Here is a 23,954-nt window from a genome sequence, read left to right as displayed (position 1 = left end):
TGAACTGAAAACACTAAAGTCATGACTACACTTATATAAGATTGTTATGCCATAATACATGGATTGTGAGTAATTAAGCAAGATGTCCTAAATGCTGAAAATTGTGTGTGTCTGTAGCAAGATGTATTTAAAATATGCACCCTCAAGTTGTTCCAGTTTCATCACAATTTGGTAGCCAAAGTGTTGTTCTCTTGTCAGATTAGATTCTTTCATTTATTGAATGATCTGTACTGTTTATCAATTTACAGAAATTGAAATTAATACCTTAATGCAAAAATATGCAATAAAAATAGATGCAGAACACTTTCCTAAACTTTTGAATGGAATGACAACAATCAAAATTTGTGCCGGACCAGGACTCACCCCCAGACTTCGCACTTATCGCAAGCGATTGCCTTACCATCTAGCTATCTGTGCATGACTCACAGCCAGACCAAAACTTCCATGTCATCAACCATATGTCATAATATTGTATATTCTAGGCTGTTCACTCCAAGAGTCATATACATCGAGGAATGTACACGAGCAGAGAGAATATTGTTATTAAGATGATAAGTGTGCAATTCAAATGTTGTAATATTTTTTTATGTGAATATGGAGATAATGTTTCATGGCCATAATGATAATCGCATCCTATCTGGCTGCAGAAATGGCAGTAACTGGCAGACAGTACGACAAGTTGTCGCCACAGAGCTGCCCCAAAACAGTGTATATAAAAGTAGATATATGGCCACAAATTGTGAAGCCTTTGCTTTTTTTCCCATACTATGTACAGAAGAGTTTGTTTAAGACTTTTGTTACACCTATTGTCTTAGGTCTACAGAAGACGTGTAGCTAGAGTGTTGCTCATATATAGCTGTTTGCATAAAATACTTCTGAAAGAAAACACTTTCGCCATGCCGAATAAGTGTGATTAGCTTCTGAGCAGAGTATTACATGTAGTTACTTATTGGGATGAGAATAGGACAGAAGGTTTGCACCTGTGGTGGCCTAGCAATTTTTGTTTGGTAAACTAAATTGGGTGTCTTCAGGCAGAAGTGCTTTTTGCATTATTGCTCTATAGGGTAACCACTAGGCAAAGGCATATGGGGAACAAAATATTTAAGTGACTCAGAACACTATACCACGAGAGTATGAAAAGGAAATAATAAAACCGTTATTTGTGTTAAATTTAAAAGATGGACTTAAATATGTAGTTAGCGACCCTATGTGACTATAGTTGAATTTTTTAGTTACCATTTTGGCACAAACAAAAATGATAACTACGTTTTATGTTATTACAATTTCAACGTAATGTATAATATAAAGTATAAAAGAAAAGAAATTGATTGCCCACTAGAATTTTGTTCAGTTTAAAGACAGTCAAAAAAGAAAGAACAAGTATACATTCATTTTAGGGTTTTGAAGCAGGAAGTTTTATTAACTACATGCCAGTTAATGGTTCACTATAAAGAAGTATTTGGTGAAAAGGCTTCCAATATTTGTCACGTTCTAGCAGCAATTCAGATTCATTCAAAGATAAGTTACTAATTTTCATGATGATGATGATGATGACGATGATGATTTGAGGTGGGGGTGCTCGACATCATGGTTATCAGCACCCTGAGAAAAAGTCAGCATGCTAATCTCATGGGTGGGGACGAAGGCTGCCCCCACATGTGGAGCAGTTTATAATGTATTAAAGTCTGCCTCCCTTCCCCACCAATTTAGGAATGAGCACTGACAGTCCACAAAATTTCACCACCCTTGTAACACTGGAATCAGTATCTGCGACGAGGGTGGCAGATCTCCATTGAGACTGAGGGCTGCCCTAACATCAGTATACAGGACACTTGTTGCCACAATACGTTGAACTGAAAGTGACACGCCACAAACTTCACAGAGTGGTCAGTCATGTCGTTGCACCGTATCTCGATGTGGCCAAGTACCCAGTAAAAGACCACCTCCTGGTCGCAGTGCTGGAGCCATTGTAAGGGGTCATGCATAAGCTGAATCATCAGTTGGTCTACTGGATACATTTGGTGAAGTGCTTGCAGTGCATTAAGCAAGTCTGAACAGACAAGAAACCTTGCACTGTGATGTCTGTGACCCCTCTCCAGTGCCATCAGAATGCCATATCATTCCATATCATAATTTGCAAATTGTTCTGGGAGATGCACTTTAAAAATCCTGTCAGGAAAAACAGCAGAACAACCGACAATCTCTTGCTGGGATTCATCTGTTTAAACAACAATAAAACTGTGGTACATACTTAAAATGGATGAAAACAATTTTGTGAAAATAAAATCTGAAGTACAAGTTGTCTTGTACTGTGTCAAGTTTAAAATCACTTTGGGCCTCTGAAGACACTAAGGCAGCAATGCATTCCATCCTTGGCTGTGTATTTAGATGCCTGATAGATCCATATCCTTGAGACAGTCTGTGGCATGTATCCCAAATGGATTGGTCACATGAGGCCGATACCCGAACAGCCGTTCAAAGAAGGGTTGGACCACTAAACTAAATGTCAATGACTGAGGTGATGCTGAGATTTTCAGTGCCTGTCGAGCCAAAAGGATACATTGCCGAATCCAGAGTGATCTTCACCAGCCTCTGCACACAGACTCGGAACAGAGCTGGTCCGAAAGGCTCCAGCTGATATCCAAATGCTCTCATGGTGGACAGCATCTAAGGTAGGAAGGATGGGCTGATCCGCAGACTATGCTGCCATAATCTAAACATGATCGAACAAATGCTCTATAAAAATGGAGGCGGCACCTGTCAGCTCCCCATGTCTTTCCACTACGGCATTTCAAATTATTCAATGACTGGAAGCCCTTTGTTAGTAGGTCTTTCAGGTGTGGGAGCCAAGTTAAGTTCGAGTCAAATAATAAACCCAAAAAATGCACAATTTCTTGAAAACATAAAATATTGTCCCCCATTGTGAGCACTGGTTGGTTAAAACTTTGATGAACACAGTTAAAATTGACACATGTAGTCTTCTCAGTTGAGAATGAAAACCAGATGTACTGGCCCAGGTTTCCGACCTCCTAATGGTCAGCTGTAGCTGCCTCAATGTTGTTGTAAGTTCAGAGGATGAGTAGAAGATTGCAAAGTCATCCACAACCAAAGGGCATTTGACAGGGCTCCTGACTGCAGAGGAAATACCACTAATAGCGATGGCAAATAATGTGAGGACACTGGCTGGGGGCACCATTCTCTTGAACACAGCAGTCAGACAAAGCATCGCCAACACAATATCGAAAATGACAGTCCTCAAGAAAGGATTGGATAAGAAGTGGCAGGCGTCCGAAGTTGGTGAAAGTTGTTGTACCTCCAAGTAGTGTCATATGCTTTTTGAGGTAAAAAAAAAAAAACCGCACAAACCAAAATGGTTCCAGCGTAAGGAGGACTCCCATATCACCGTCTCCAGTAGAATTAAGCCAAGGGTGGAAAGGTAGCACATATAGGGCCTGAAACTGCACTGGGAGTGGCTCAGGTGACCTCACGATTCGAGCAGCCAGACGAGGCAGCAGTTGACCATGCGTTCAAGAGTCTTAGCCATACAACTGGTAAGGGCTACATTCTGGTAAATGGTCACTGTTATGGGTGCTACAGTAATTGCCTGGTTTCCAGAATGGAATTAATATTGCCTCCTTCTAAGTTGTGGGGTACTGTCCATCAAACCAGACTGAAACAAGAGGAGAAGTCCTTCCAATCCAGGGCACAGATGATGAAGCATGGCACAATGGATCTCATCAGTTCCTAGAACAGTGTCTGGCTGCAAACAAAGCTGATTCCAGTTTCCACATGGAGAACGGAAGGTTTTAGACTTCCTCATTAGTGGAGAAGAAATTGAGCTTCCTCATTTCTGCAGTCCTAAGGAACATCTGAAAAGCAGAGCTTGTCTGGATGATGTAGTAACAGTAAAAAAGTGTTCAGTTAAAACCTGAGCCACATCATCTGGCATGTCCACAAAGACCCCATTACTTAAAAAGGCCGTAAGGGGATGTGTACTGCCCTTGCCAGAAATCCATCTTATTGATTCTCAAACTTGCGCAGTGGAAGTGGACTGATTAATGGAAGTTGTGAATTCCCTCAAGGAAGCCCTCTTCCGTTCTTTTATCACTCGCCTCGCATGTGCTCTCTCAGATCTGAAGGCATGAAGGTTTTCTGTAGTTGTACAGTGTTTGAAGTTCTGCAGAGCTGTTCATCTGAACCTGATTGCCAATCTACAGTTGTCACTCCACCAAGGTACAAGCCTGAGATGGTTTCTAGGCTTGCGGGGGGGAGGGGGGGGGGGGGACTTTGTGGCAGCTCATTGGATCTCACAAGTGATATGGGCCACTGTCTCCTGTGCACAATCCTTCTGTTCAAAACTAGCCTGTCAACCAGACTGCAACCAATTTGCCCTTTGTATCATCCATCTACATGGTCTCCTGTCAGCCACAGTCCTAGTCAGCAGATGAATCCACACTGAAAGGTGGTCACTAGAATGTAAATATCTGGAGCCACTTCCCACTGAACTGAGTCTGCAATAGCTGGAGAACAAAAACAAAGGTCAATGGCTGAAAAAGACCCTGTAGCTGTGGAAAAGTGTGTCATCTGACCCGCATTCAGAAGGAAGATATTCTCTGAATGGACAAGTCGCTTGATCATCCAATCCCTGGAACAAGAGGTAGCCGAGCCCCACAGCACATTGTGTGCATTGAAATCCACCACAAGGAGGAATGGGCATTAGAGTGCCCGGAAGAGTTCTGCCAGAGCATCTGCATCCAAAGCATCATTAGGTGTAAGATACAAACAACACACTGTGATATTAAAGAGTGCGAGAACTTTCAAGGCAATTGCTTGCATGGCTGTGGTAAGAGGGACAAGAGAGGAGTGGTATCTGCCATCAATGAAAGCAGCCACTCCACCTTTAGCCCTGTCCCCAGTAGTATCATCATTCCTGTATGGGTGGTAACCCTGTAATGCAGGTGTGTTGATGGCTTTATGATGCATTTCTTGTAAACGGGTGCAGAACCATTTCTCCTGGACAAGGAGCTGTAATTCTTCCAAATGTGAGTTATATCCATTTAAATTCTACTGCAATTCAGAAGTCCCTGTGGAAGCCATTGTTTAGTGATGGTTGTTCTTTTCTCTCTCTCTTGGAGGCGGTGATTTACCAGGGAGGTCAGGTGGAACGTAAGCCAGTTCCAGGCTCTCCAGTTCCTCCAATTGTAAGTCCATGTCCTCCGAAGCATAGTACCCCATCAGAGAGGGAGAAAGGTCACCAATCTGAAGGTTTAACTGCCGCTTTCTTGGACCTGGAACTACTTTTTTAAGGATGTTTTTCTTTACTGATGGGAGGAAATGGTTGCCTGGGTTACGGGGACAGCTTAGTGGCTTCTGATGGTGGTTAGTGGTATGTGGCTTAGGTGGTAAGCCCACTGCAGACAGCTTCTGAACGACTTCAGTTTCAAGTGGTGCATTTCCCCAACAGATAAACTGACAAGCGATGTGCTAGTACTTGAATCTGTGGTCTGAGTTTGTGGTGAGGCATCACACCTGGCGATTGGCATCTTAAGGGCTGAAGCAAAAGAAGTAGCAAAAACTGGAGGTTGCATAGCTTTGAAAGCTTTTTTAGCTTCAACATACAGTATGCGTCTCTTGACTTTCAACTCCTGAATTTTCCTTTCCTCGTTGTAAACCACACACTTTCTGCTCCACATTGAATGATCCTTGGAGCAGTTTACACATTTCAGAGAAAGTGTACAAGAATTGCCTGATTTGTGAGCTGAGCCTCCACAATTGCAACACATTGCCCTCCGATTACATCCCATAGTGGTATGGCCAAATCTTTGACATCTGTAACACCGCGTTGGATGAGGAACAAACAGGCGAACCTTAAGATGGATATAACCTGCAAGGATATGTTCAGGTAATTCCAGAGTACTAAATGTTAAAATAACTGTTGCTGATTTTTCCAACTTGCCATTGACTCTCCTCATATAGTTCTGCACTTCCGTGACACCCATATTTTTCCATTCTTCATGTAACTCCGCAGAGTCCACCTCCATTATATCAGAGCAGGTAACCACACCCTTACTAAAGTTAAGAATGTTATGTAACTCAGACTCGACTGGGTAGTCACCTAAGGCCTTACAACCCAGGAGCTTACATATTTGGGTTGAATTAGCAGTTTCAACTAGAAGTGTTCCATTACGAAGTCATTTGACACTTTTTAGAGGACCAACAATACCTTCCAATGCCTTGTGAATACAGAAAGGGGAGACATTCTCAAAGGTTCCCCCTCTTCACTTGGTTACAATGAAAGTGTTATGGTGCACTAATGCCCTGTTACTATGATTCTGAGACTTCTTTTCAGAAGGACTGACCAACCGAGCTCTCTTTGATCACAAGGCGTAGGTACTACCTGACAGTACACCCGTCCCGTCAGGAGTAGTAGTTTGATAAAACCATTCCATTGGCATCCCACTAGACACTAGGGAAACAAAGGGAAACAACTGTTGACCCATGCAGAACCCTGCATGCCTGAGCAAGCCTTATACAGCTGGGGGGCAGCAGGTGCCCCAGAGGTTGCCTGCTAGAGACTGTTTCACCTCAACAGCCATTCACCTCATCAGCACGTAGCACACCTTGAGGTTGAGGGGTTTTTTTTTTTATTTTTTTTATAGAAGTGTGTACCTTCCTCACAGTCCAGGCAATGAAGCAAAGACCCCTGTTCTTCAAAACACACAATATTCCACCGTTGCATCACTGGTGGCCCTTACCAGTCCCCTGCTCAGGAACCCCGGGGCCACCAAGCCCTTATGCAACATACAAATGCTGAGCCCCTGAGCGGATCCATTTTCAAAAATAGTAGTCAGATGCGTAATGTCCAGGCTGATGAATTTAGTTTTATATTTAAATTTTATTACATAGAGAAACATAAAGTCAAAGAGGTCTGCTGGAGTAAAACTGCAATAACAGCAGCACAGTGATTTAAAAATATTATCACTGGCAGAAGTAGGATTATTGCCAGCACATGAAAAATACATGTACTTACAAAGTAAATCTCCACTGACAAGTAAATAAAGAGCTATTCGTCATTATATAGTAAATCCTGACCAGTAATCAGTTCTCCTGATGTATACAAATAGCTCAGTGGTCATGCTGTATTGCTGTATCAAGCAACCACTGACCGATTGAAATCACGAAGCTCACGGCTTGTTGGGTTTGAGTTGTGCACAGTTAAAATTATAAAAAAAGTCATATTAGTAAGAGTACTGATGGGTAAAAAGTCCAGCAAATGATTTGAAAAGAAGTGCGGCTGCCAATTTTCTTAAATGTAAGCCAAAAGCGAAATGTCACTCAGTGATATTTTTAAAATCTTTTCAAAGTGGACTTACTTCCTCATGGGATGATAAAAAATGTATCAGGTTTACAATAAATCATTCACTGACTTCAAGAAGGCCTACAGCTCTACAGATACAGGAACACACTTTAACCCACCAGACAAAATGAAGGTGGACAACAAGACCAGAAAATCTAATCAAGGGTACATTAAGAAATACAACATCCAAAGTGAAGTTTGTAGATAATATGACAGAAGAATAACAGTGTCATTGGCAAGTCTCGAAGTTTTTATTTTTTTGCCCCTGAACTTTAATTCCTCCGCCAAATTTTTCTTTGGTTTCCTTTACTGCTTGCTCAATGTACAGTCTGATTAACATCAGGGACAGGCTACAACCCTGTCTCCCACTCTTCTCAATCGCCACTTCCTTTTCATGCCCCTCCACTCTTCTGTAACTGCCACCTACTTTTTGTAGAAGTTGTAAATAGCCTTTTGCCCCCTCTATTTTAACCCTTCTACCTTCAGAAATTCAAAGAGAGTGTTCCACTCATCTCCCTCTATACTCCTTCCGCCTTTCAGCTTTCCCTTCTTTGCTTAAGACTGGTTTTCAATCTGAGCTCTTGATATTGATACAGCTACTCCTCTTTTCTCCAAAGGCCTCTTTAATTTTACTGCAGGCAGTATCTATCTTTCTCCCAGTGATATACACTGGCCAGCCACAATATTATGACCTCCTACCTAATATCCAATATGTCCACCTTTGGCACAGATAGAAAAAGGCAACGCATCTTGGCATGAAACCACTGAAGCCTTGGTAGGTCGCTGGAGGGAGTTGGCACCACATCTGCATAAACTAGTCGCCTAATTTCCATAAATTCAAAGGGGTGGGGGATTAATTCTGATGCCCTGTTCAATCACATTCCAGATGCGTTCAATCGGGTTCAGATCTGGTGAGTTGACAGGACCAGCATGTCAATTGGAGCTCACCACTGTATTCCTTGAACCACTCCACCTCACTCCTGGCCTTGTGATAAGGCACAGCATCTTGTTGAAAAATGCCACTGCTGTAGGGAAACATGACCGTCATGAAGGGGTATATGTGGTTCTGCAACCAGTGTATGACACTCCTTGGCCATCATGGTGCCTTACATGAGCTCCACTGGACCCACAAATGCCCATGTGACTGTTTCACAGAACATAATGGAGCTGCCACCAGCTTGTCTCCATCCCGCAGTACAGGTATCAAGAGCTGTTGCCCGGGAGGGAGATAGATTCGCACCTCCCGTCAGCACAATGAAGGAGGTATCGAGATTCATCTGACCATGCAACACACTGCCACTGCATCAACGTCCGATGCTGATGGTCACATACCCATTTCAGTCATAGTTGCCGATGTCATGGTGTTAACATTGGCACATGGATGGATAGTCGGCAGTGGAGGCCCATCGTTAGGAATGTTCGGTGCACTGTGTTTTCCCCCACACTTGTATTCTGCCCAGTATTTAAGTCTGATGTTGGTGCACCACAGACTGCCAGCTGTCCTGTTTTACCAGTCGACCCAGTCTATGACGTCCAACATCTGTCATGAGCGATGGCCGCCCAACCCCACAACGTTTGGGTGTAGTTTCACCTTTGTTTTGCCACATGTTGAAGACACTCACCACAGCGCTACTCGAACATACAACATGTTGTGCAATTTCTGAAATTGCCTAGCCTCTGAGCCATCACAATCCGCCCTCAGTCAGGCTCAGATACATTGTGTGCCTTCCCCAGACAGCATGCTCACCAATACTACACACAATGTGAATGTGTGTGTGTGTGTGTGTGTGTGTGTGTGTGTGTGTGTGTGTGTGTCAAACTAGCAGTCATTCCTTGCTAGGTGACGCTGCTATCACCTATATGGGTTTATATCAATAGAAGTTGTTGGTCAAAATGTTCTGGCTGATCAGTGCATGCTTCTATATCCCTATATTTCCTCTCTAGCCATTTGTGGAGCAGTTACAGGAATTTTATAGAATGCCATTTAAATCGAGCCATGTACCTCGATGAAATGATAACTGAGGTGCATCATATTGAGATACTAATTAGACATTTACCTGGTTGAGTGACAGATAGCTTGTTAGTCAGCATGCAATAGTGGAAACCGTAACCATTACTGGAGTTGCTGGTCCAGGTCAATTATTTACATCAAACAGAAACCAAAGAGAAGACAGACACTAATCCTGTGTGATAAATAGATGAAAGGTGAAACAACAACAACAACAACAACAACACACATAGAAATCAAAACCATTATTTACGAAATAAGCAACAGAAGGGAAACCTGTGTGGTTATCAGGGCAACCGATACAGAGGAGGCAGTGAAAGACAAAGAAATTTCATGCTTCACACCTAGAAATAATCAGAGTAATAATAGAGAAGAAACACAGGAGAGAAGTAACAGTCCAATTATAGGACCATCCCTCCACATAACTGAAACAACTAAGTCTATACTGTTGATAGCAACATTGCTTTTAAAGATGTTTTGGCTATAACAGTGAAATATAACAGTCCTACCTAAACCCTACGCAAACACTATATTTAAAAAATCACTTAATATGACTTCACTTATTGTATAAAATAACATTTTTTATCACTTTTTAGGACAAATATATCAGTTATGACACCCAACATTCAGTTTTGTTTGAAAAGTATTTGTGAATTACTAACAACAATGTACACCTATTTTGTTTTCTGCAGATTGTTGGTTTCAAATGTGGCATTAAAAATGAAAAATATGTTCGCACATCGGAAATGTAAAAAGCAAACAAAGATAACTGATTATTACCTTAAGCAGGGCAGTATACTGTAGCATGTGTTTTAAAGTTAAAGCAACTGGTTAAAAAACTATACAACACTGTCTTTGATGCGATTGTAAAAAATTAAATTCCAATACTTGTTGTTTTCTCAACATTCAGAAGAGGAATAATAGTGTATTCATTACTGATCTTCTGTGGAAGTGCGTGTTAGATATTTTCCATGTGTTAGGTGCAGTTATATCAAGTTTTTTTATAACATTTTAAAGAGAAACATAAGAGAAAGTGTAGCCCTTCATGTAATTTGTGAACAGAATACTGTCTTTTCATTTTGCTACTCCTGGTTACTTTTTGCAATACAGTAACTGGAACAAAGTTGTGTCTTTCGCAACTATTATACTATACAGCACTTACAGTAAGTTTTAAACATGCTCAACATTTTATCTCATTCATTATCCAAGAAAGCGTTCGACATTACAGGACAATTTGCATTGTTGCTACTTCTTTCTTCACATATTTAAGGTTATTATGTTTTGTTGACATTTTATTGCTGTGTGTACTGCATAAACATAAGAAAAATTCCTCTTTAGTCCTGCTCCGCAAATTGTATGTTGTAAATACTGTAAGTATAGTGTTTTTCTTCAACTTTTGTAAGTGTTAACCTCTATGGAAGCCTAAAATTTACAGATATGAAATTTTTATCAGAAACCAAAGCAAAAAGCCAGTTTGTGCAACTATCAGCTATAATGACTAAACCATCAGCCCCTTCAACGTCATTATAACTATAACTACACTGCCTTTCCGAGATACCAAGACAAGAACTTCTTAAGGGACGAATTACTGAAAGAACGTTAAAAAACCAAAACAAAAATTTCAATATCAATATTGAGAGAATCAATATTGGGAGAGCCTGTAGATTTTTTGCTCGACACTGGATCAGAGACGCGCACTATTTCAAAGAAATTTTGGGAAATAAATAATTTCAATTAGTTTTGAAATTAATGGACACAAATATCAAAAGTGTTACATTAGTAGTTACAGGTATGAATGTGAAGGTATTGTTAGATGCAGATTGGATAGCAGAAAATGGTGTGGTAATTAATATGTCAGACAATAGAATTTACCAACAAAAAGAGGTAAGAAAATGTAATAAATTATTGTCTTAGATGAAGGTGAAAAGAAGCAATTCAAAAAATTATTAACAGAACCTGGAGAAGTATCTTATCATTGAATAATTTATATGCAAACAAAGTCAAATCTCATTTGAACATCCTTACCACATACCTCAGTGTAAGAAATGCTGTATGCACACAAGTTAAACAATATGACGGCGTAGGGAATTACTGAACAGTCATTCAGCACATACAACAATCCTGTATTAGCAGTTAAAGGAACAAGTGGGGAAATACGCTTAGTTCTACGCAGTGGGCCAAGTTATTTCCAGATACTGAATTAGTATTAAATGATTTACCTCACTTTTGGCACCTAACGAAACGGTTAAGGGCAAAACTGAAGGGGAACCCTTCTTACCATTAATTAAAATAACAAGGGAAAGCAAATGAAGGCAATGAGGAGTTTAACAAAATAATACAGAAGAGAAAATAAAGGGCTATTCATCATTATGTAGTAAATCTTGAAGCAGTAATTAGCCCTCCTGACGTACATACATATACGAATAATAACTCAATCTTAATGCTGTACCTCTATATCAAGACGCAGTCACTTACTAACGAAATTTATTAAGTTTAGCCCCTGCACATGTTGAGCTCTAGTTGCACACAGATGATGTGACTTACCAAACGAAAGCGCTGGCAGGTCGATAGACACACAAACAAACACAAACATACACACAAAATTCAAGCTTTCGCAACAAACTGTTGCCTCATCAGGAAAGAGGGAAGGAGAGGGAAAGGCGAAAGGATGTGGGTTTTAAGGGAGAGGGTAAGGAGTCATTCCAATCCCGGGAGCAGAAAGACTTACCTTAGGGGGAAAAAAGGACAGGTATACACACACACACACACACACACACACACACACACACACACAGACACAAGCAGACATCCTTTCGTCTTTCCCTCTCCTTCCCTCTTTCCTGATGAAGCAACCGTTGGTTGCGAAAGCTTGATCCCCTCAAACCCAGAACCTCCCACAAAAGATCCACAAAAGTGCCCCACTTGTGACAGGATACTTTCCGGGACTGGATCGGACTCTGAATGTGGCTCTCCAGCAGGGATACGACTTCCTCAAATCCTGCCCTGAAATGAGATCCATCCTTCATGAAATCCTCCCCACTCCACCAAGAGTGTCTTTCCGCCGTCCACCTAACCTTCGTAACCACTTAGTTCATCCCTATGAAATCCCCAAACCACCTTCCCTAACCTCTGGCTCCTACCCTTGTAACCGCCCCCGGTGTAAAACCTGTCCCATGCACCCTCCCACCACCACCTACTCCAGTCCTGTAACCCGGAAGGTGTACACGATCAAAGACAGAGCCACGTGTGAAAGCACCCACGTGATTTACCAACTGACCTGCCTACGCTGTGAAGCTTTCTATGTGGGAATGACCAGCAACAAACTGTCCATTCGCATGAATGGACACAGGCAGACAGTGTTTGTTGGTAATGAGGATCACCCTGTGGCTAAACATGCCTTGGTGCACGGCCAGCACATCTTGGCACAGTGTTACACTGTCCAGGTTATCTGGATACTTCCCACTAACACCAACCTGTCAGAACTCTGGAGATGGGAACTTGCACTTCAGTATATCCTCTCTTCTCGTTATCCGCCAGGCCTCAACCTCCGCTAATTTCAAGTTGCCGCCGCTCATACCTCACCTGTCTGTCAACAACATCTTTGCCTCTGTACTTCCGCCTCGACTGGCATCTCTGCCCAAACTCTTTGCCTGCTTGTGTCCGTGTATGTGCGGATGGATATGTGTGGGTGTGCGCGCGAGTGTATACCTGTCCTTTTTTCCCCCCTAAGGTAAGTCTTTCTGCTCCCGGGATTGGAATGACTCCTTACCCTCTCCCTTAAAACCCACATCCTTACGTCTTTCCCTCTCCTTCCTTCTTTCCTGATGAAGCAACCGTTGGTTGCGAAAGCTTGAATTTTGTGTGTATGGTTGTGTGTCTATCGACCTGCCAGCACTTTCATTTGGTAAGTCACATCATCTTTCTTTATATATATATATATATATATATATATATATATATATATATATATGTGTGTGTGTGTGTGTGTGTGTGTGTGTGTGTGTGTGTGTGTGTGGGGGGGGGTGGGGGGGTGGGTGGGTGGATCGGGCGCACGCGCGTATCGCACACGGGGGGGGGGGGGGGGGGGGGGGGGACTGTCAGGGCATAGCAGCTGGCTACACTAACTGTACATTGACATTTTCTCCCCAATAATTTGAGGAGAAGTTTGAGACACTTGCAGGGTTAATTGCTACTATATTAATTGCTTATGATTTTCACATTATGTCAATATTTTTCATTCATACAGTTGAAGTGTATTGCAATTACCAACAGCAGCTCTTAACTCTGTAACGACAATGTTACGATGCCCGTGAACCAACTGACAATGTTATGATGTCAGTGAATCAACTGGGAGGGAGATAGCTGTGAGACACTTAACACTGCTTACAAAAGGCTTTTGCTGTGTGTCTGCTGATGAGCATTGTTAGTTCAGGGTGCAAAATCTGGTTAAGCAAGCTCTTCAACAAGTTTATTTCCTATCCCAACAGGAACAAACATATCCAATTTGCCTCCCATAACCAGTGCAAAGCACATTCCGCATAGACATGGATATCAAAGACACAGAGACATGCAAAGACATGACACTATGAAATACTAATTAAGACATTAGGACACACATTAGAAAATAAACATTGATGTGCAAGAAGTACCATCACATCCAACAACATACCCCAAGGCAAAGATAGTATACACTGATTGCTCACAAGCACAGAAATGCAGTTATCAAGTTGTCACCAGATCTTTGGAAGAATAATGAGAAGAGTAGATCATGCTCCTTCCACAATTGTACTACTAATTTTAGGAGTAATTTTAGAGTAAATTACACATCAAACTGTAGTCCTCCTCACAACTAGCTGTGTAAGTAATTTCGTAAATCAATAGCATCCACTGAACTATTTTAACAAAGTACTGTTACATTCATGTTAACTTTCATATTCATTTGCAAATCTCAAACCCAGCAGAACTACAATCAAAATGATTACGGATGGTTGTGATGTGTGTGACTACTCCAATATCACATGAACGAACATATAAATTTAATCAAAACATAGTATACACCAGACAAGAAGAGAATAGAAGCTTTTAAAATGTTCTACTGGAGAATAATACTGAAGATTACATAGGTGGATGAGATAACTAATGAAGAGGCACTGAATTTCATTGGGCAAAACTAAAAGGGATCAGTTGATGGGAAACATTCTGATATATCAAAGAATAGCCAATATTCTTATGGAGGGAAGAATGTGGGGAGAAGGAAGGGGGGGGGGGAGGGGAGGGGAGGGGAGGGGAGGGGAGGGGGGAGGAGGAGGTGGCTATTTGTAGAGGGAACCATAGGCTCGACTACAGTAAGCAGGTTCAGGGGCATGTATGTTCCAATAGTTTTCCAGAGCTGAAGAGGCTCGCACAGGATAGACTAGCATGGAGAACTGTATGGATGCAGTAAGCAGATTGAAGACGATGACACGAACACCTACAACAACCTCAACAACAACTTGGTACAGCCCCAAAAACTTTTTACTTGCTGATTCCATCCATTCCTACAACCAGTTATTGTGTTCCTTTAGGATATCCTAAATATTTTGTTTCCTCTGCAAGATCCACAAGTGTTGTTTTTCCACAATACTGTAGATTAGCTAAATATTTTACACTGACAGACTATGAAACTGTCCATATCTTGATGCACCACTTTCCTGTAATCCAAACTTCTGCACATTTGCTTACAATAAAAGAATTTTCAAGCTTTACATATTAAGTGCACTATTGTATTGATGCCACATAAATTAATCAAAGCATGTATCACTATCTGAATTCAATAGGAAAAAAAATCCCAATTTTTTAAAAAAAGATTTTATATGCAGTGTTTGCAATCAAAGGAAACACTATGTAAGTTTCAGCTGTGTGTCATATCTTGTGGTCGGAAAGAGAAGTTTCCGATAGCATCATTCTTTATGCAGGCTGTATCAACAGTCTCACAGGAGCATTCTTCCAACAGTGTCACAATACTTACATTGTCAACTTTGGAGTTTAACGAGATACTTCATACCATGTGAATCAAAGCATGATAAAAATCACATTACTCTTCAAATTTTGCAAGATGATGAAGTTAAGAGTTTTAGGATGATGGCAGCTGCTACACACAAAATCCTTTTAAATCATACTGATCTCTGAATCAATGTAATTGAGTTGACGTGATCAGTAGTTGTATTTATTTTTGGCTGTAAGGTACCCAATGGTAGTGTAATATTACAAAGTTCATTCTTCTGTGGCCTCAACTATAACGTGGTCATCATATATCTTACGAAATATGTTATCAGGTATCAAATTTTCAAATGTTGAAATACTTTATGCTGGACTTCTCTCTCTCTGAAGTCCTCAACAGGGTTAATTCCGTACCTCTTTTTTTTAACTTGCAGTAATCCTTCCACTTCTATGTAACTACATCCAATATCTTCTATAATAAGTTTTTCATAATGCCCCCCCCACCACCACCACCACCACTACCACTCGACTGCTCCTTCCAGCAGAAACAGGTTACGTAATCCTGAATGACTCCCTTCTTCTGGTAAAGGTTTCCCATAGACTTTTTTCCTTTACCTATTCGTTTCAATACTACTTCATTTCATACTTTACCTGTTCATTTAATTTTTAACATTCACCATTTCACATACTTCTACCTCCTTTTATAGGCATCTGATTATTCACACTGCAATTCCACACAATGCTGGGGTCAATATGAATATTTGATATTAGTCGTCAGCTTTCACCTATCGTGTAACGCTATTGGCTACTGCGACATCTACTCCTGGTGTGGAGAGACCTTGGCTGATGGATGTTAAAGCAAAAAACCTGGTTGTGGAGCAAAGCAATCTGTAGCTTAGTCCAAAGTCGAGGTTAGGTTGGAAGGTGACAGTTTGGTTGTTAATTGGCAAAACTAACAAATTTGAAAGCAAAAAGCCTGGTTGTGTGAAACTGATCTGTAAAAATCACCACTGATACCATGTTACAGTTGCCATGTTGTTTAAGGCTTGTCACACGTTTCCTACATCATTTGTCAAAGCCATCCACTAGAATCAAATTTTCCTCTTTACCCAATGTTATGCTTCAGATCTAAACTTTTATGAACTACTTCCTCATTTCCATACCGGATATGAGTAGAGCTCTTATTGCAGAAAGTTTTCTTGGTGTGTGCCAACTACTTCAGATATCATTCTTGTCTTGACTCATGCACACATGGTGCTTCCAAGATGAGACAATCTTTCAGTTCTTCCACAATCACTCATTTCCAATTCTTATGTTACACATATTGTTATCATTATTTCTACATACACTCTTCGTCAGCAACTCTGCTTTTTTCCTTCTTTAACCATATTCAGTACTACGTACACTGGCTATGAAAATATCCTACAATCAACAACAACTCATAGTATTATTTTGCATGTTTCATACCACATGAATGATATCTGAGGCTCTTTAAGGCTGGAGAGTTTAAGACAGAAGTCACTTCAACATAAAAGAAAGCCCACAAGATCAACCTTTAGTCAGATTCCATGCCTCCACATCCCTAGTTTGACACAAAATAGGGTCATTCCATGTCAGTTCAATCAGGGGTCCAGCTCTTAGTCTCAGATTTGACTGAAATTCAGTACACTAATTCTACCATGTGTGGAACACTCATGTATAAAGTATTCATTTCCCTAGCCAATTAGTTCAAGAATTATGACTTGTGAAAGACGGTGGCGTGACCCGGAAATTGCAACCCGCACCTGGCGATCTAACTTCAGACCCGACTTCCGGTCTTAATAACTTTGGAACTATTCCACACAGTCCAGTGAAATTTTTACAACCCAGTAACATCCATTTAGAGAGAACACACACTATGAATCAAAACACCAACAACATATTTCTGAGGGAAAATATAAAATTCCAAAAGTGATTAAAAAAATGTAATACATTAAAAGGTACATATTGTAGGTGCCCTCTATGCCAAATATAATTCACTCAAAAAGGGTACACATTTTTTGTGGTAATCTTAATATGGCCTAAACACACACAGAACTCATCATGCCCATATCAGTCACAAAACCTGAGTTACATGCACAGGAAAAAAACAAAAATTTGAAAAATTACCTGAAAAACATGGATTTTTGAAGTGTGGTAGCACAGAAGGGGGCAAGTGGTATCCAAGCCAAATTTCACACACTGCATAAGTAGACCATAATAATATATACGCCTACCTCAAAATTTCAACATGTTATTGTAACACATTTGTACACAATGGAAGTTGACAGATTTATTTGGTGATGTGGCCATTGTTCCACAACACAATTTTCTAAAAACATATCATAAACTGATCTGCCTCTTCTTATCCTCTCCCCACAACTGTTTAATCACTAAGCAACAACATATAGACAGATTAACACAACCTATCATTAATGTTTACTGCACCTCAACTGCTAAAAACCAGTTGACTGTGCTTCGAACAGAAGTTCTCCCACACTTTAGCTACTGTACTCTGTACATTGAGTGGCAAATTGTACTGTCTTCCTGACACTGTGGTAGGAACTGGAACTGTAATAAGAATATGTTCAAAAGGAATCCAAAACCTGTCTGCCAAACGTGGGCAATGAAATGATCTTGCTGGTCCCGCTGGCGCCATGAAGTTCACAAGTACATCAACTTTTGCTTCACAGCACTCTGTAACACATCCTAAGTACCATTTGTCATCATGAACAGCAATAACATAGCAACCTGGTTGTATGTTGCTACTTTTGCTTCTGAATCCTGAGGCAGACACACTGTGAAGACACTTATTGTGCATGAACTTATAGTTATAACGGGACAGTCTGCTCATCTGCACATTGTCAGAGTCCGCTGGAGAGAAGCGATGATGGCTCCTTGTGCCCGCAACAGTTTTAACGTGTTCTAGTCTGCTTTTTAGCAACTCTTCGACTGATTTCACCTCATCTTTCAAAACATAGAAGGACTGTACGACAGAGATATTTTCTGTACCCAGGTAAATAATTGAAGAGGTGTTAGAATGTGACCTTCTGTAGGGTGCTGCAGACTAGCTCGTGATGCATGCACTTAATGGTAGCACCAATACCATCAATATATTTTTACCATGACTTATTGCGAAAAAATTCCATTCTGTGTGAATCTGAAAATCATGGTAACACATGCATAAATTATTGAGATTTTTACAGTTTTTGTACTGACTAGCTGCCCCATCACTGAAGTATTTCGCAAAATGTATGTGAGGCAGCTTGTTTTTCACATATGCCATGACAGTGCAAATGTAGGCATGAACTGCAATGGCATTATGAATTAAACAGTCACTAAAAACGCACAGGTTCATGACAGACACATCATCTGATTCACCTCTATAGTAAATTGCAAATGGCTGGAGAGTTGCTTGACTGTTGTCCCAATGATATCCTCGGACGGCATCTTGAACTATAAATGCATAATTTTCAGAAAAGTCTAGTATTACTATAATTTCATCTTGTTTCAAATTATCCTTACAAAACTGGAGATAAGCTGATTGTGCTGTTGCTGTGAAGCTGTGTGTGGTCAGTTTGTCCGTTTTTTGACAACATATTTCAACAAAATCTTCCACTGTACTTCGCTTTGTTTCAAGACTTGTGCGATCCATATGTGTCCATTGTTTATAAGAAACAAGTTTGTCATCCATAAGGAGTTCTACAGTTTGTTGTTCATGTGTTCTGCAAGATTTGCCTTACCAGGACACTTTTCACACTTGTGTATCATGCATGGGTAGGAACTGATGTCACACACTAGCAGCTTCATTGCACCTTTGTAATTCAGACCAGAATCCTTTATAGCAGCAAGCATCAGCTTAGCATTTTGATGGGTCTCACATACACAAACATTGTATGTGCCCCTTGCACTTACAGGCACAACCCATTTTGGCCGAAGATTGAAAAAAGATGATAAACCTACTTTGGTATTGGGATACTTTTCCTTGAATTCTACATATAGTTCTGATATGTTGCATAGCAACAGTCTTTTTCGCATCTGTACACATACATTTCCCATTTTCACCGTTACATAGGCTTTTTTCCAGGCATTATTCGGCTGTAGTCATTATTTTCATAAAACTCTGACACTAGCACCTTTATTTCTCAACTCAATTGCTTACCCTGAGCCTGCTGAAGTTGTGGAAGCACTCCTTGGGTTGCTTTTATTTTCCTAGCTTGCTTTACCATACAAGTAGAAACACTGAATTCCTTTGCAGTGTAGTCAATAGACCAGCTGGAAGGTGCAAGGGTAAGAATAGCTACTTTTTTCTGGCGTGTGGATATGGCACATTTTTCTTTCAAATCACGCACAATTTTGTCCAAATCAGAGCATTTCTGGCATGATTTCTGTTCTGTTGGAGCAGATGGTTTCTCCTCTTCCACCATTAGTGTGTCAGCTATTTTGTGTTTTAATTCCATTTGAGCTTCTTGTAATTTTCTTCTACCATAGCTGGGCCTGTCTCTTTTCCCAAATTTGTGTGTCTTCATGGGAGACAAACCAAGAGCAGTCACTGAAGTATTTAACTGCTCATCCGCTGTGGTTGTAGGTGGTTGATACTCTTCGTCACTGTCATGTAAATTATCAGAATATTCTTCATTTTTTAGCAGTGTAACACACCTGGAACATAACTTCTGTTCTGGTTTCATGTTAAGTCCCATGCACTGATTCACTTTCAATACTGATTTTATATCAATTTCTCTGAGGCTACACTTCACTGTCTTCTCATGAAACCGAAATGGATAAAAACAACTTCTTTGTAGGAAAGAATACTTATCCAGAAACACTTTCATATGATGATAACAAACACTAAAGTTTCCTGGAAATGTACTTCTTGTGCCCACAGGGTGTATCCCGGACCTCCATAGCAACAAATCTTGCTCAGATTCATCCAGATCATACAGTACAAAGTGAATGCCACATTTTGTTCCATATGTTGTTTTATGACATTCAGATGCTTGTCCTCTACCAATACCGCAACTTGTTTGAACAAAAGGACCACTAGTACACTCTTCTGCCTCCATACTGACTTTCCACAGCAGTACTGACCAGTCTGAACTAGAATCTTAAAACCATGAGTAACCTGTAATTGTTGCTTGTTTCCTTTATTGTTCCTGCCTAACAATGACTCATTCTGTCCCTGAAAACTACCATTGTTTAACTTTCTGTTGCCTAATGGTTCCCAACAATTGCTGCAGCTTTATCTGAAACAAGCTGTCTGCATCATCACTATTACTTGCTAAATCGTGTTAAAAGAAACGTAACCAAATAGGCTACATCTCTGTCAACTTTAATTGTACACAAATGCCTTGCAATAACATGTTGAAATTTTGCCACATATTATATTATGGTCTACTTATGCAGTGTTTGAAATTTGGCTTGGATACCACTTGTCCCTTTTGTGCTACCACACTTCAAAAATCCATGTTTTTCAGGTAATTTTTCAATTTTTTTTTTTTTTTTTTCTGTGCATGTAACTCAGGTTTTGTGATTGATATGGGCATGATGAGTTCTGTGTGTGTTTAGGCCACATTAAGCCTACCACAAAAAAAAATTATACCCTTTTTGAGTGAATTATATTTGGCATAGAGGGCACCTACAATATGTACCTTTTAATGTATTACATTTTTTTAATCACATTTTGGAATTTTTTTATTTTCCCTCAGAAATATGTTGTTGGTGTTTTGATTCATAGTGTGTGTTCTCTAAGTGGATGTTACTGGTTTGTAAAATTTCACTGGAGTGTGTGGTATACTTCCAAAGTTATTAAGAGCTGAAGTTGGGACTGAAGTTAGATTGCCAGATGCGGGTTGCAACTTCCGGGTCACGCCACCTTCTTTCACAAGCCATAATTCTGGAACTAATTGGCAGGGGAAATTTTGTACATGAGTGTTCCACACTTGGTAGCATTGTGGTGCTAAATTTCAGCCAAATCTGGGACTATCAGCTGGAACATTTTCTCAAATTGGTTGAATTGACATGGAATGACCCAATATCAAAATCAGGGTAAAACAATTTCCAGTTCTATTTTATAGACTTGTTAGGTCTGTCATCAAAAATTGTTACAGCATATTATAAGATGCAGAAATTAGATGGCTTTCGGCAAACAAAACTCAATCAAGCCCATGCCACACCACAATTTAAATTAAGCACAGAGCTGCAACTGGAGACATCGAAAACTCATTAAGAGGCCAAAGTAAAGGACTAGACTGACTAAATTCTTTTGTCTTTGGTTCAAAAACTAACAGATAGACATTTACTACCGACTATTTCATAGGAGCTACTTTATGAAACACAAAAGAAAGATATTTGTATTTCTAGCATTACATGTTATTTGACCTAATTTAGTATGACACTGTGCAGCATGTCAAATAACACAGAAAAAAATGTAGAGGATAAATGTTTCCAACAATCTACACAAGCTACATAGTGCAGCTTTGAGAAAGCTCCGGCTGAAATATTTAATTTCTGTCTTTTGACAACTATTTGTTTTTGATCAACTTTACCTTGTACAAATAAACAAAATTGTCCATATTAAATTCAATGACTATTGAATATTTAAGAATCAAGATATAAAATACTCTGGACAGTCCACAACAAATATGCTGCTTGAGCTTTCTATATTTTACAACCTTGATGCACAATACTCTGTTTCTCAATTCACTATGCTGTTAACAGCAAGGAAACAAGAGAGTTCTTTCACCACATTACAATGTGAGGAAAGTAACAGCTAATGCTAATGGCTCTTCCTTCATTTGCAATTAAAAGAAAGTTATTTAGGGTCACTTATGGGGAAGGGATAGCAATTACTGATCCTTCAGCATCAAGATGATAATTCCGAGCACTGTGTACACACATTTCAGTGAATGAGCAGCATATTTAACAACCACCAACAGAACATTAATGTGTTCTTATTACAAAGACTCATAATGTAGCATGATATGTTTCAAATTAAAACTAGAACATCTTTCCACATGCATGTTTTGCTTTCTCCTAATAGGGGCTTTCCTCATGACTTATGTAGGAGTATCTTCCCCAAACAAAGATTTGAACACTTATTTTCAGCATAGATACTTCAGTGTCACATAATCTATTTGACTGGAAATATCTTAAAATACTCATGACTCCTATCATCACTCTATGAAGGATATTTTTTGAAGGCTAATTCGTTTTGACTGTAACTATAAACAAACATATGGACAGAGTAAATAATACCTTGGAAAACTTGTGAGTGACATTACGACTTCCCCTTCTTTCAAATACTGTTCTGCTTCTTCACGTCTACGTCTCATATTGGCTTCAACAATATTGAAATGAGCTAAAAGACCACCGTAAGGCTTCCCTGGAGTGCCTTCGATCATATACGCCGCATATTCTGGCCTCCATAGCGATTTCACTCCTCTGAAATTTAAGATACAAAATTCAGTGATAGTTGTCTTACAAAGTAGGAAGGAGAATTGGCCAACTTAAGATTTGCTTACGTTGGATCACGATGCTCTTTCTCTTGCAATTTCGGCAAAACATCGTCAGCACGAAGTGACAATTTCGCCTCCCTCTTTACGTCATCGAACTTTACTATCATGTATTCTACCTGTGGATTTTTGACAAGTATTGTATGAGATGTATCAGATTATTCGTCAACCCCAATTATCGTTAATATTGTACGCCACATTCAAACAAAACAATTATTACGTATAGTTCAATATTTACCTCATCTCCCCATTTCAGTATGTCACCCTGACGATCTTTTAGGCGGTGAAATAAATTTATAAACTGCGTAACACCATGTTTTCTCACATGTCCGGCCAACGCTTTCGTTTCTTCCCAAGTCAATGGACTGCCTTCTGTCAGTAAGCCCATTATCAGCTGAATTTCCGCACTTCTAAAGTAGGTTTGACGAATAATTTTTGACACAATGCACCAAAACTTCACAAATAAATAAAGTGTGACCTAATGTTGTAGCTCACGCCGTAGTATCAAACCACACGCAAATCACTATGACGCAATTAATGGCGTAAGGCGGCGATTTGGCAAGAATACAATTATGCCCAAACACTGCGTCCTTCCATTCACAACACGAAATGGAATACAAATGACTATCGAACTGCGCACAGCAACCGACTACAAACGCAGTGCAGAGCCGGAGCGTGTGTACTGTCGTTTTACGGCGTCACTGCTTTTTATCCTCTCCACTGCCGGCCAAACATTGCAGTCAAGGTTGCCGTGAATCATACTGTAAACTAGAATATGCAAGTCATGGTTACACTGTAAAGATTCACGTGATTTGAGCAGTGACCAAGAATTACCTTAAATAAAATCCGCATTTTTCATTAGACGATGTATTTGTGATGGACAACAATTTTAGAATAAAATTGTGATGCTTATAGACAGCTCGAGTGTCAACATCTTATTAAGCTTGGCAGAATCTGCTGTATCACAGCCTGATTGCGCGGTGTACCCAATGTACCACAAAGTTGTATAAATTTTCAGAAAAAAAACCTTCATAATGTCGAACTATGGGCGTCTTTTATAAATCTGCATAGAGGTGAAACG

General features: G+C 40.0%; 1 protein-coding gene across 1 annotated transcript in view; it reads right to left on the bottom strand.

Annotated features, from left to right (window-relative positions):
- Positions 1-23,595, bottom strand: part of LOC126457122 (glutamate--cysteine ligase catalytic subunit) — a 126,534-nt gene extending 102,939 nt beyond the window's left edge. Inside the window, exons 1-3 of the mRNA XM_050093179.1 lie at positions 23,112-23,595; positions 22,883-22,992; positions 22,617-22,802 (exon numbers count right to left, since the gene is read on the bottom strand). Coding sequence (XP_049949136.1) covers positions 22,617-22,802; positions 22,883-22,992; positions 23,112-23,261 — 446 coding nt within the window. The 5' untranslated portion in view covers positions 23,262-23,595. The remainder of the gene's footprint in view (positions 1-22,616; positions 22,803-22,882; positions 22,993-23,111) is intronic.
- Between the last annotated feature and the right edge of the window lie 359 nt (positions 23,596-23,954).

This window comes from Schistocerca serialis, chromosome 2, assembly GCF_023864345.2.
Source record: "Schistocerca serialis cubense isolate TAMUIC-IGC-003099 chromosome 2, iqSchSeri2.2, whole genome shotgun sequence".
Taxonomy (NCBI): Eukaryota; Metazoa; Arthropoda; class Insecta; order Orthoptera; family Acrididae; genus Schistocerca; species Schistocerca serialis.
The sequence above is the reverse complement of the archived record's forward strand: the minus strand, read 5'-3'. Positions and strand labels throughout refer to the sequence as shown.